The following is a 12,929-nucleotide window of genomic DNA, read 5'->3' as shown; positions in this document are numbered from 1 at the left end:
GCCAGCCCATAGATCTGGTCATTACGTGGAATAGACTCCATGATGTATATGGGGATGTTTGCGCGACTGACGGCACATGCTTTTGCGATTCTCTTCTTGTCACTCTTTGATCCACCGTCGGCGTACACCGGCGTCTGGGGACACAATTATTTTTTCCTTCTTGTACACGACTTTAGGGTTAGGCTGGTGTATGGGACAATGTCTTGGATACCCATGTATCACTGTTTTGGGGGAGGATTATATACCTATGAAAAAAAACAAATACACTGCGCCCTGTGCGATTATAAAATCACTGTCACTGGCCATGTACCACCGTTGATTAGCATTTTGTTTGACATGCGTTGACCAGCTCCCATTCAAAGCTGGATGGTGTAGAAGCACGTCAAGAGGGCCGATGGCCAACGCCACCAGCTGGGGTTGTGTTATTTTCCAATGTGGCTGTGTGCACGCACGTCCTCACCCGTGAGCCCAGCAGCGGTCGGAATGCTGCACCGCCAGCCACGACCAACCAAAAATACACTGACAAAAAGCTACCTCACACCGCAACCCCACGGCACGACTCCAGACGGCGTCTGTGGTGCAGTGTTGCACATTGCCTGTTGGCACAACAGGCTGTAGACTTGACTCTTCCAAAACAGATGGGAAATCAAAAGAGAAACGACGAGTCAAGAAAAGCATTGTGATCGTCCAAGCACAAACCGACCCACGCGGATAATGGAGATCAAAGCGCGCATGCGCACGCGGCAAAGAGAGAATAAGGTTTGTTCTGGTTTACCAGATGCTTGCTGCCTGTTTCATGTTTGTGTGGGTGGGTGAGGCTCTCTTCCCTCGATGGTTTTGAAAAGGGGGGTTGGCTGGCTAGAGAAATGGTTTCGCGCCTGTGCGGGTGCGGAGTATGTACACCCTAGATAGATACAACAGGCTTTGTTTGTTTCAGATGGTCATCGTCGTCGTTCGGGGGGCTTTGAGACGGCATGGGCTGGCTTGTGCGCTTCGGGTTGTTAGAATGGGGTGGTGCAAGCTTGTTGGGTGAAGTGATTTGAGCATTGTTTCTCGTGTCGACTGGGATGGGTGCTTTGATTGCGTGATGGTATTTGTTGTGTGATTGGCTATCATGTTCGAGCATTTAGTTTGATGAAGACGAGTAGAAAGGAAACTAGCCATCAAGAGACGAGGAATTTTGTGATGCTTGCCAATGGGAAATTTCAGAGCATGCGTAGTCGAAATCGCAAGTCCATGCATCTACAACCGCAGCACCAAAATCCCTCGCCTGACTGTGGTATCAGCCCACTACATGGCGTACATACAAAAAGGTACTTCACCCACTCATACCGTTGTTGAGCTCAGCCAAAAAAGGTCTTCCTAGACTGCGTGCTCCACATCCAGCCATCTTTAACCGCCGGAAGAGACTACAATCGACAGCTCTCAACCTCCCCTTTCCATGTCGAGTACGTCACACTGCGTCCTTCCAATTCCAATTTGTTATTTCACTTGTTAGCCTTTTTGTGCCGTTGGGTGGGAAACGAGGAGACGTGTGGACTGTTGAGTGGACTGGTGGATGGTGGGGGAGAAGGGACGATCCGGATGAGCATCACGAGCATGTGAGGAAGTTTGGCCGAGAATTGTGGCATGCCGATAGGGCCGAGACTTTGCCGGGCGATAACGCGCTTGCCTGAGCATGATTTCAAAGGTGAGTCCAATAACTGTAACTTGTCTACTGTGTAAGTAGGGGTTACCGGTAGGGTGCACGTAGACATCGTTGGGATGCATGTGACTTGTTGTCACTACTCGTACACCCGTAAGCTATTTCACCCGACCTGCGACCGATCTTTTCTCATGTGATCACTTGACTGGCGAAGTAGCATGCATGTGCGCTTCAGCACGTCCAAGCCACCGTCAACTGAACAAAGTATATCATATGTGCGCGCGCCTGACGCTATGCCGTTGACCTCTCCGTGCATGGGATGTGTAGTGTTCGTCGTATTTCATGTTGGGTCTGTAATAAACATAATTACAATCGCAAGCCATGTTTGTGAAGCTTAACTCCCATGCTCAATCCCAACCACCATGCCCTCTTCCTCTACTTCTCCGTGTTCGATACCGGCCTTGCGGTGTACATGACGAGAGTAACACCTGTTCTCTTCGCCTTTTAGAAGCCCAGCCCATATCCTTCGTGACAACTCATACAGACTCTTATCGTCCATTCATCCGTTCCCTACGTAGGCATATCTGCAGTGGTCCTGGCCAGCACGTGTCCAAAATGTATCGCTGTCGCTCTGTCACATGCATGGCCGATCAGGCGAAGAGACTGGCGCCACCAGACTCGATGGCCTCTATCTCAGCCTGCGACCAGGACAGCCTTTGAAAGCGCTCGGGGAGCTCGGAGCGGTCAAAGTACACGCCGTTTCCTGCCTCGACGGGACCGAGCGACCTGCCAGCCTTGCCGCCAATGAGACCGCCAACGGCAGTGCTGTTGACTGTGTTCAGCGGACCGTGCTGCTGTGCCCTCTGTCGGTAGGATGCGAAAGACGAAGGGAGCTCGTGGGTGGGAGAGGCCGGATGGGGATGAGGAGTGTGGTCGATCTCTGAACACATGGTGGCATTAGCAAATTGATGGCTAGGCAACGTGGCCGTGATCGGGTCGCATACTGGTGGGCGGGGTGCGCTTGCCCAAGAAGCGGATCATGGGCTGGCGGGCGAGCATCTTGGTTGCATTCATTGTCGATGTGAGGGGGAAATTTGGTAGTCACGGAGAATGGAGCGAGATGGTGGTAGTTTAGTGTAGGGGTAATGCGGTGCAGACAAGAGCTATGGTGTTGGAGGCGTCAGGTAGACGGGTGGGTAGGTGGGTAAGTAGTAGGTGATGATGATGATGATGATGATGATGATGGAGGATAAATAATTCGCGGTGCAGGCCGAGGCGATCCAGTAGGTAGGTAGGGGTACCGCTTGCCCGAATTCTCCCCCACGCGCGCGACCACACACGCACAACCTACGGCTGGGTGGTGTGGTGAGGCGGGGTGGGCCGACCATCGAATGAGCCCAGAAGCCACTCTTAGCTAGAGTACACCACCCGCACACACACACACACACACACACACACACACACACATATATATATATATATATATATACATACACAGTCCGGCGGCCCATGACTATGCTATATTGATAAGCTTCCTCTTCCTCTTTGACACAGACGAAACTGGGGAGTGCAGCAAAACATTTGCATACTGTGAATTCGGTCCTAGAGTAGAGTAGTATACTTTTTGCTCTTGACCATGGTTAACTCATGCGCTCGCGTAGTTTGAGTATCATGTGATTTGCCACTGCTACATCCTGGCTATTTTCATAGCACAAGACAAGTAACGTGATCCTCAAACTAGCCGAGACAACTAGTATGCTGGCACCAGCAAACCCATTGGCCAATGATAGCTACTCTACAACATGCACACACTGAATGCCTCCCCCCCCCCCCCCACGAGAGCCGACGCCCGCCTCGCCCCCTCCCCTGGCTGTCTTATCGAGCCAATCCCCACGACGCATCTTCCCCCTCCCCTCCCCCCGCTGACTGGCGGATATTGCATATCGATATTGTTGTGGTTCTCCGAGTGCGGCTCCACCCATCCAACGTCTCCAATCTAGGTTTTGGATTTCTTCCTCCATGCATGAGCTGCTGTTGTATGGACAGGTGCCGGTCGACCGCCATGATCAGGTCCTGAAGATCCTCGCCGGCGTTGCTGCCATGCAGCCTCGTCACGTTATCGAGCGCTGCGTCATCTACAAGCCCACACGTGAGCCCGAAGAACCTGGCGCCAACCTCCGTCGCGGTGGCTCTCAGGCGGTTGGCATCAAGCAAGCCAAGCAGACGGCCGCTGCAACCCTATACTACACCAGGCTGGTTCAGAAGCTGACCGAGGACGACTTTGGTACTCAAGACGGTCTGCCCCATGAGCAAGGAAAGCATCTCGTCGCCGACATAGCTTCTGGTGAGGAGCCCAAATGGTCGGCTCTGTTTGAAGACATACCGGACACGGGAGACCGGGGCGTCTCCATACGCTTCACCAACAGCACTGACTTGCTCTCTGGCGATCCACACGCATACATGGTCGCCTCGGGCCCAAATCAGTGAGAGAGTTCCACCGAATCCCTCCAGCTGCATCTGACCCTGTGCAGATTCATCACCGAGTACTATGTCGAGGGTCACCGCTTCGTCCACAGAAACGTGGTCATCTACCTTCACCGCGTCTTGCACGAGCCTGGTGTCCGCAATGTCCAAGATGCGCCCAAGGTCACTTTGCCCTCCTATGCTGCACTCCGGCTACTCGATCCAAGCGGTGCCTACATAGTTGAAGCCAAGGTGCGCATACAGGACTTCAACAACAGTGCGGTGCTAGAGAGCGGTGTGAATGAGTTGAAGAAGTTCCAGGCACAGATGAAGGGTTGCGTAGAGTTGTTCCTGCCAGATCGACTAACGCTCGATCCTCGTGTCAAGTACCGGGCTCCACAAGCGCCAGCTGCTCCGGTGCGGAATCGCTAGTCGTTACCTTGTATGTCCATGTCAAGAGAAAAGTGCATCAGGGTGCAATCAAATCCGGCCCTCCCAAATCTGTCATGGGCTGAGCCAGGTTCAAAGGCCTGCAACTTCAGTCTGGCCTCAGTGGCTTACCAGCAAGCGAGACGGAAATGATATCCAGGAAATCAGTCATGAAATCATCAATACAATACAATTCAATGTTACCAGATTCTGATAATCAATACTCAGTTCCTACACAGGCCGAGATTTCCCTGCCAGTCAACCAATACATCCTTGCTGTGGCTCAATTCCTCATGTGAAAATGAGCATTTCGTCTGAATTTGATGCTATCATCAAAATGAGAACACAATTGTCCACTTACCACAGCTCTGATTTGTTTGTGGTTCATCGCCCTGAGTATTCTGCTAACAGGGAAAGGTTCGCTTTGTTGCCGGTGCTGGGCACGTGCTAGCGCGATAGATAGTACCTCGCGCCTGCCAGACTTTCGTGGCAGCAACAAGCGAACCTCATCCATGTCTTCGCAGACCGGTAGCATCAAGCCATGTTCAACTAATACATCACCTTCACCAGAAAGTTCGACCAAAACAGACATTGGGAAATGGCCGAGAGGCCAACATTGGGAAAGCGGCCTAGTTCAAACGGCAAGGAGGTGTCTCCACCTCCATCAAAGCGACGGCATCAATCCACAACGACGAGTACATTGTGTCTCTTAGGCTGACTAGATTTGCACTAACGTGAATACAGATAAAGTTATTGCGAACTTCTTCACACCCTTATCCAAGCAGGAGCCCGAGAAAATGTTGTGGAGAGTGCTCAAGGACAGCCTACTTATTGGGCGGTATGGTGCCATGACAGCAACATCTGCAGCTTCAGCAAGCAAACGAAGAATCGCTGGCTTTGATCTGGACTCAACATTAATTACTTCTGCTTCCGGTAAGACCTTTGGGCGTGACGCCAGCGATTGGAAGTGGTGGCATGGCAGTGTTCCCGCACGTTTGAAAGAGTTACACCAAGATGGCTACCTTCTAGCTATAATCAGCAACCAGGGTGGCATAAGCCTGAGACCAGACCCAAAAACCGTCAAATCTGATCAAAAGCGTCTAGCCGAATTCAAGGCAAAGGTCTCTGCAGTGTTCAAGCAGCTCGATCTACCAATCACATTGTACGCTGCAACCAGCCGAGACCAATATCGCAAGCCTAGAACCGGGATATGGCAAGAGATCGTCGAAGAATTCGATCTTGACAGCGCAGACTCTCTTGACCTGGAGCACTCGGTCTTTGTCGGAGACGCGGGCGGTCGTGAAGCTGTGGCTGGAGGGGTTAGCAAGGACCACTCATGTGTTGACAGGTTTGTCTAGCTATAACGGTATGCATGAGCAGGTACAGCCGTGCTAATGGCATTTAGAGATTTTGCAGCCAATGTCGGCTTATCATTTTATACCCCGGAAGAGTTTTTCCTGCATGAGGACCGACGGCCTTTCGTGAGAAGCTTCGATCCCGTGGAATATCTCAAGGAGCGAGCCGAGAAACCGACGAGTGCATGTATGTGTTATCCAAGCTGCAGGGCGTACTGTTCAGACCTTGCATCTCTGATTCGAGTCGTAGTGATATTCAGCAAGACAGAGAGTCCTGAAGTCGTTCTGTTTTGCGGCAGTCCAGGGGCTGGCAAGTCGTCGTTCTATTGGAAGCATCTGCAGCCGCTCAACTACGGACGAGTGAACCAAGACATACTCAAGACTGTAAGTTAGAATACGTTGCCTGTACATGTGTGACCTTCGCAGTGCATGTGGGTAACCTTATGAAACAGCGCGAGAAGTGTGTCAGAGCAGCTACTACGCTCCTTGAACAAGGTACCAGTGTAGTTGTCGGTAAGCATGCTTGGAACTCCATGCTAACTTGGGTGTGGATCTTGAGCAAGGGGTTAGTAGGCTAATGTTGCCAGACAATACGAATGCGGATCCAGAGACCAGAGCAATCTGGATAAACCTAGCGCGGAAGTTGAAGATTCCTATTCGTTGTGTTCTTTTCACTGCACCTGTCCAAGTGTGCCAGCACAATGACGCATTCCGCGCATCGAATATTGGTCAAGAAGTAAGCTTTCCCAACATTCAAATGTTCCACGTTGTTATTGCACCGAGTCGGCCTCGCTTACATCTGCTGGGAATTACCGTTGCACCAGCCCAATGGGGCAGTAACGTGCAGTAGAGAAGCGGGGATACGTACTGGCGACGGCGAGACGGAAGACGTCCGATGCTAACAGATACTCTCAGACAAATCCAGAGAAGCGCAAGATGCTGCCGCAAGCTGCATTTTCTGGCTTCGCGTCAAGGTATCGCGAGCCTACGAGGTCGGAAGGCTTTGCAGATATCATCACGACTGCATTTGAGGCACGTATTATGCAATTGTGGCTGGCTACGAGATGCAGCCTCTGGAGTAGGTTTTTGGTGATACATGCTGACCGAAACGTAGTTCCACGGCTCAGACGAGCAGAAGAAACTATGGAGCCAATATTGGATATGATTCATCATTCGGCAAAAGGCCGCGTCGGACGGGACACTGGACACTGGACAGTCGCTGTGCAAAAGCATTATCGATTACGACGCTTATCCACAATGAACCAGATATGGGTCGAGGTCAGACGGTCCGAGAGGCTTTGATTGGCCGCAACGCTGTATGAATTATCGAGAGACTGCCGCCGAGCACATGCTCACAGTTCTAGCCCAAGTGTTGCCCTATTCGCCACTACAACCGATCGTGAGCCAGCAAGATTCCATAAGCTCGCTTACCCGAATGCTTGTCGTTGACTTTGCCGTTGCATCTAGCGAGTTTTACAAAAGTAAAGCTGCCGTGTCCATAGCAAGCCTATCCCATCTGGTCTGGTGCAAGATACACAGGGAGGTGCAGCAACATCAATCAACTGCATACACACACATGTATATATAATGCACCTATTGAAGAGAGAGAGATGTATACACCTATCGAAGACGAGAATCATTTGACCGATCGTACACAGTATGCACATGCTATGTGTTCTGACCGCGTTGTTGTAGAGTCAGTGTGCCGAGGAGAGAAGATTTGCATTTGTCGGCATGAATGTGCTCGGGCCGTGAAATGGACGTTGATTCGCTGTCGACGGGACTGCGAAAAGCCGCGGTACTTGATCCATCGCACTTGTTGCAGCAGCCAGCAGCCACCGTCCCAAAGAAAAACAAATCGCTCCAAAAAGGATCAGCAAGACTAGGTCAGAACGTTGCAGGGTGGGCGGTCTCGACCGCCAGACGTGACGCTCTGTCGGCCGGCTGTTCGGAATGTTTGTACACACGTTGTGACATGGGCTGAAGCGAAATCTGTTCAGGTTGGCTGTTGGCAGCGATTCACCGTCTGGGTAAGTGCATGCATGCATGGATGGTCTTGAGCCCGTGCATGACAGAGGGATCGGTATGTAGATGCACATTGTACAGGTGACATAGTAAACTCTGGCTACCTGACTGGCTACCTACCTATATGTCAAGATGATCACCTTTAGCCCATGGAATGGTTCACCGGCTGTTCCTGATCCTGATGCACGTGGAAGGCGTTGGGAGCAAGCGGTGTTCTCCCGCCCGCTCTGCATATGGGCAAGTTGCCGTTGCCGTACATGTGTGCGGCACATGGCGTCTCGCCAGTGACGGAGAGAGACTTTCTTCTTCAGCTCAGAAGTCGGGCTGGATGTGCCGGGCTGACTACCGAATTGGGACTGGACCGAAGGGAAACGCTGTAGCGCGCCTATCGTCATGATCGGAGCCCCTCACCAAGCCCGCCGCGGCTGTTCATCCTTTCATCCTGCGATTCCGAGAGCCCGGGCACCAGAGTCTACATGGCCGACTAGCGCGCCCAAACAGGGTAAGTTCGCTTGGCAAAAGAATTTCTGCGCTGCCCTTCTTCGTCAGAGGCGTTCCTGACCCATCTACTGTCAATCACGATGAACAACTGGCCCAGCCCAGTCGGCCACCAACCGCCCGCCCTAGAGGCTGACAAGGACCTGTGGCAAAAAGAAGAAGAAAAGAAAGAGAATGCAGGAACCCGTGTGTGAGAGCGGGTTTGTGGGAGAGTGAGATGGCACACACTCTATGTGGCTGCCTACCTACCCATAGTACTTACTTCAAGGACCTAAGCAAAACAAAAGCCCGCTGCAGCAGTGGCACACAAACAAGCGCTAGGGTTTGAGACCAGCTTGGAGTATAGTACTCTATTGCCATGTTTTCTGTCGGCTACCCGATTCGTCTGGAAACTTTTAGTTTCCGTCAGTGGGCTGAAGGGTTGTCTGTCCCAACCTCCTCGAGCGCCTTCCGTCAGGCACCATGTCGTGTCCTATTTTGGCCCAGGGCTGAGTCGAATGAAAACCAAGTGGTGATGAAGCGCAGACAGTGGGGTGGATGGATGGGTGGGATGGGCATTTTGGTAGAGATGGGGAATTTATGACGGCGACTGCATGCGTGTTCCTCGTCGCCCTCCTCCTCCTTCTTCTTCTCTTGCTACTGTTGTTGTTCCTCGTCCCCATGTCCCGTCCTTTCCAACTATTCCAGCCAATCGGCGGGCAGGGGAGGTTGGGACGGGACAACGGTGGAAGAACGCCATCGCTTCTAGGTGCCGGTTTCCCACTAGATGCTCGTCGATGTCATCGCTCCGACACAGCAAAGGGCAAGACAATGGCGCCTCCGGGGCACGAGCGCTGGTGGTACCGGTACTCTAGAGGGGTATGAGGGTAGGGTGTTCGAAGCAGGCCAGGCTTCTGCATGCACTGCCCCATCATCCGTCCATTCGCCGCCACGGTGACACTTGCATGGAGTTTGAATGGTAGACAGCCCTTCAGAACCACCTTGCTGGTAGCACGACAAGACGGCGCAATGCCAAATAGATTGTTGGCAGCTCAAGTCGACAGAGGGAGCAGAAGGCTCTACTACATGCGCTGTAGAGTACACCATCTACCTATGCTATCTATGCATGCAAAGTCGTTGCAGTATGGCCAAGTGGACCGGGGGGTTTGGGCTCTGAGCAAGACTGAACGTTCCTGCATGGCTTGCTCAACCCTTTTTTTTTTTGCTCTGGACGGGGTGGAGCCAGCCAGGGATGCTGTGTACAGTACATAGAGAGCTTTCTCCACACCACCACCACCATCATCGGCCTTTTGCTTAGGATATTACAATGTACATACTATACAGTACAACCTATCTCTGCTGTTGGCTGGACAAGAAAATTCGGCCTCTTCCAAGCCTGGTGCGTTGCAGTGAAGAATCTGGCAGAATCTGGCCTGCGCGCTGCCGTGCTGCTGCGGCCTCGGTATGCTGGCTTGGGGGGGGGGAAGTCGGTGGTGTCGTGATGGTGATGGTGGTGGTGGTAGTAGTAGTAGTAGTAGTAGTAGTAGTAGTAGTAGTAGTAGTAGTAGTAGTAGTAGTAGTAGTAGTAGTGTTGGTGGCAGCGCTCTCATGTGTGTCTGGGTGTCACGGTGGTTGTGTACCGATGCAGGCAAGGCGGTGGTGGTAGTGGTGGTGGTAGTAGGAAGTCGTTTGAAACCGGGGAGGTCAGTCAAGCTGCCGCCACCCAGCGAGGCATGCCAGTCAGTATACTCTATACCCGTTGCTCTCTAGCCGGCATCAAGGGGGCCCTGGGTTCTACTAGAGGACAGGACCTTATTGTGGATATGTAGTGACAGTGAAGGAAGCGCTTGGCGTAGTAGCCATCCTAACGCGATGGAAGAGAGAAGCTGGGAGGGTGGGCACCTGGTCTTGGTCTGGTTCTGGTTCTGGTTCCAAGGAAGCAGGCGCCGTGCGCCTTCCCGAGGGGCGGCTGCCCAGTGCATTGCAAGTGCCCACAGACACACACAGACACACGCAGACACACCCACACCCACACCCACAACAGACACACAGACACACACACACACACACACACACACACACAGACTCTCATACCTACTGTAGAGTACAATAGTGTGGACTCACAAATGGTCCACCTCTCCCCCCCCCTCCCCACCCATCCGCTCCCCTTCCCCTCTCCCTCCCCCTCCCCCATCGACTTCCACCGACTGTCACCGATCCCATTTCCCATTCTCTCGACCGCCCACGTCAGTCATCCTCAGTCTTACTGCCAATATCCGCCAGCCCGCCAGCCTGCCCAATCTGCGCCATCTGCCAAACCTGCCAAACCTGCCATCACCAGCATTTGCTGCGTTGTCGCTCGCTAGTGCCACCGCCTCGTCTTTCCAACCACGCTGCCTCTGAAGAGAAGGGCTCCACCACCCCCCCCGTCACCGCTCACGTGCTGTCCCCAATCGAGTGTGGCCGCCAGCCGACGGGCGCTGACTTTTGCAACCAAAGCCCCTTCGCTGGATAAACAGGCCAAAAAAGAACCTACGTGGTCGGCTTCGTGGCACCCTCGCAGGCTACCCACCCCCGCCCTCTCCAAACAAAACATTTCGCGACCGCCTCCTCTGCTTCCAAATTGGTCCTGCCCACCTGCCGCCTCGCTGGCCCCACGGCGCGCGCACTTGGTGTTCTTTAACTGGGAATGGGATCCCAGCACCCTTCGCCAAACTTCACGTCACCACCATCCACATCAGCATGCACGATCTTAAACCACTCGTCTTGCCCAAGCTCGTAGCTGCTCGCAAGTCCTCCAAAGGCTCTCTCAACATGTCAGACGAGCCAACTTCGTCCATCTACTCCAATGCCGACTCTGGCTTCTACTCGGCCTCGGAGTGCTCCACGCCTCCCACGCCAAGCATGTACTCTTCGCGAGGTCACTTTCGCTTCCCCAGCTCCGTCTCGTCCTTGTCGTCGAGCCCACCAACCTTCGAGCCCATTGAGCAGCCAAATGCATCGGGGAAGCTCCCCAAGCTTACAGAGGAGCCAATCGAGCGCGACTACGACTATGACAACGGGGACCCTTATCTCTGTTCATGTAAGTAGTCCTGACTTTTGACTTCGAAATCGACATGTACTTATAGAGACTTCAGGCGATGTTGATGCCTATGGACATGCGCAAGATTGCCGCATCCTAAAGGCCTATGACCCCCAGGACGAGTACTTCACCACGTGCGACTCGGAACTGCACCTTGCCAAGCGGCATAGGTCGTTGGAAGCCTCTGCACATAGCATTGCCGGTAAGCTGGGCAGGCGTTTTCCCTCCTTGTCGCGCAAAGTCCGCGATCGTAGCTCCACTCTGAGCAAGGTCGCTCGCAGTGCCACTCCCTCGAGGGTTCCATCCACGCGTTCCTCATCACTGGCTGGCTCCATTCACCACGCCTCCACGGTAGATCTTACAGAAGAGTACGCATCGCCAACACCGGTTTCCCCTCTGGCAAGCCGTGAACAGGTGGATGACGAGGTGCCAACGCCAATGGCCATTGACATTGCAAAGGCCAATGCCATTGAGATCGATGTGGAAGAGATTGAGCGCGAGCGATATGCTACCACTCCCCTCCTGCCTCCCCTCCTGGTCAATTGCCGCAATGAGGGTCGCAACGATGATCTACCCACATCTTCGCCCCTGCAATCGCCATCTGTTGCAGACGCGACGCAATCAGCAGCCTGGACACCCGTGGGCACACCGCCGCAGAGCGCGTTCCCCACTCCGCCGCTATCATCCAAACCCTCAATCGCGTCATTCAAGGCAACACGGAATGGCTATTCGACAGCCACAGACATACCGCCAATGATGCTTCCAGATCAGAGCGATACTTGGGCTTTCAGATTAGGCCATGCAAACTTCACCATACTGCCAGAACCCTATGTGCCCGAAGTCTGCAATGCTGGGTCTGTCAAAGAGCTACTGAATGATTGGACGCAAGCCCGGCTTAACTATGCGAAGCACCAAGTGCGAACAGCGGAACATTACGGTGTGACATCTAAACACTACCTGCTGACGGAGCAAAAATGGGCCGAAATCGACGCCAAGTGGAAGGAAAACCATGAGCTGGCTAAGTCACACGCAGTAGCCATCGGCCAAGACCTGGAGCCGACCTCACCCACCGAACCTGGACCCCTCAGCAAGATGCCGACGCTCAACGACCCCAAGGGTGCGGGCAAGTTCCCTAAGCTTGGTGACGAGGATATTGTCGGTCCCATGCAACAAGCTGCAGCACTACTACCTAGGACACCGTCACGCAAGCGTGCATTTTTCAAGTTCCTTAGCGACTTGCGCTTCCCTGGTACCTTCTTGGGCCGGTCTTCGGCTGGCGTTCGAGGCCATTAGACCCTGGGTGTCGTGACCCCTTTCACGGTTTTTTTCCCTGTCAATATTCGCGTGCGATTAATATTCATTGCTCCCCAAATGTACCATTACATGGCTTCATGGCGCTCAGGGCGGTTTCTGGTGTACGACTGTATGGCAGCGTTCCGCTCGTTTATTCGAG

At 53.2% G+C, this 12,929-nt stretch overlaps 6 protein-coding genes across 6 annotated transcripts; 4 read left to right on the top strand and 2 right to left on the bottom strand.

The window, feature by feature from the left end:
• Window positions 1-904: 904 nt before the first annotated feature.
• IAQ61_000081 (uncharacterized protein) lies at window positions 905-1,126 on the bottom strand (the record flags this gene model as incomplete). The annotated part of the gene is made up of 1 exon (XM_066094526.1): window positions 905-1,126. One exon carries the CDS (start codon window positions 1,124-1,126, stop codon window positions 905-907), a length of 222 nt encoding a protein of 73 aa, XP_065955379.1.
• Window positions 1,127-1,231: 105 nt separating this feature from the next.
• Window positions 1,232-3,012, bottom strand: IAQ61_000080 (uncharacterized protein). The gene is made up of 2 exons (XM_003835178.2): window positions 2,650-3,012; window positions 1,232-2,585 (listed from the first exon to the last, which is right to left on the bottom strand). Exons 1-2 carry the CDS (start codon window positions 2,717-2,719, stop codon window positions 2,296-2,298), a joined length of 360 nt encoding a protein of 119 aa, XP_003835226.1. The 5' UTR covers window positions 2,720-3,012; the 3' UTR covers window positions 1,232-2,295.
• A 556-nt stretch (window positions 3,013-3,568) lies between these two features.
• On the top strand, window positions 3,569-4,788 carry IAQ61_000079 (uncharacterized protein). Its single transcript, XM_066094525.1, has 2 exons — window positions 3,569-4,128; window positions 4,177-4,788. Exons 1-2 carry the CDS (start codon window positions 3,665-3,667, stop codon window positions 4,538-4,540), a joined length of 828 nt encoding a protein of 275 aa, XP_065955378.1. The 5' UTR covers window positions 3,569-3,664; the 3' UTR covers window positions 4,541-4,788.
• A 67-nt stretch (window positions 4,789-4,855) lies between these two features.
• IAQ61_000078 (uncharacterized protein) lies at window positions 4,856-7,571 on the top strand. The gene is made up of 7 exons (XM_003835177.2): window positions 4,856-5,232; window positions 5,282-5,885; window positions 5,943-6,079; window positions 6,143-6,276; window positions 6,345-6,405; window positions 6,480-6,628; window positions 6,808-7,571. Exons 1-7 carry the CDS (start codon window positions 5,136-5,138, stop codon window positions 7,192-7,194), a joined length of 1,569 nt encoding a protein of 522 aa, XP_003835225.2. The 5' UTR covers window positions 4,856-5,135; the 3' UTR covers window positions 7,195-7,571.
• A 1,741-nt stretch (window positions 7,572-9,312) lies between these two features.
• Window positions 9,313-10,223, top strand: IAQ61_000077 (uncharacterized protein; the record flags this gene model as incomplete). The annotated part of the gene is made up of 3 exons (XM_066094524.1): window positions 9,313-9,658; window positions 9,739-9,856; window positions 10,043-10,223. 3 exons carry the CDS (start codon window positions 9,313-9,315, stop codon window positions 10,221-10,223), a joined length of 645 nt encoding a protein of 214 aa, XP_065955377.1.
• A 913-nt stretch (window positions 10,224-11,136) lies between these two features.
• Window positions 11,137-12,769, top strand: IAQ61_000076 (uncharacterized protein; the record flags this gene model as incomplete). Its single annotated transcript, XM_066094523.1, has 2 exons — window positions 11,137-11,476; window positions 11,532-12,769. 2 exons carry the CDS (start codon window positions 11,137-11,139, stop codon window positions 12,767-12,769), a joined length of 1,578 nt encoding a protein of 525 aa, XP_065955376.1.
• Between the last annotated feature and the right edge of the window lie 160 nt (window positions 12,770-12,929).

This window comes from Plenodomus lingam (assembly GCF_022343315.1).
Source record: "Plenodomus lingam strain CAN1 chromosome Unknown contig_1, whole genome shotgun sequence".
NCBI lineage: Eukaryota > Fungi > Ascomycota > Dothideomycetes > Pleosporales > Leptosphaeriaceae > Plenodomus > Plenodomus lingam.
This window is presented reverse-complemented; position numbering and strand designations above follow the sequence as displayed.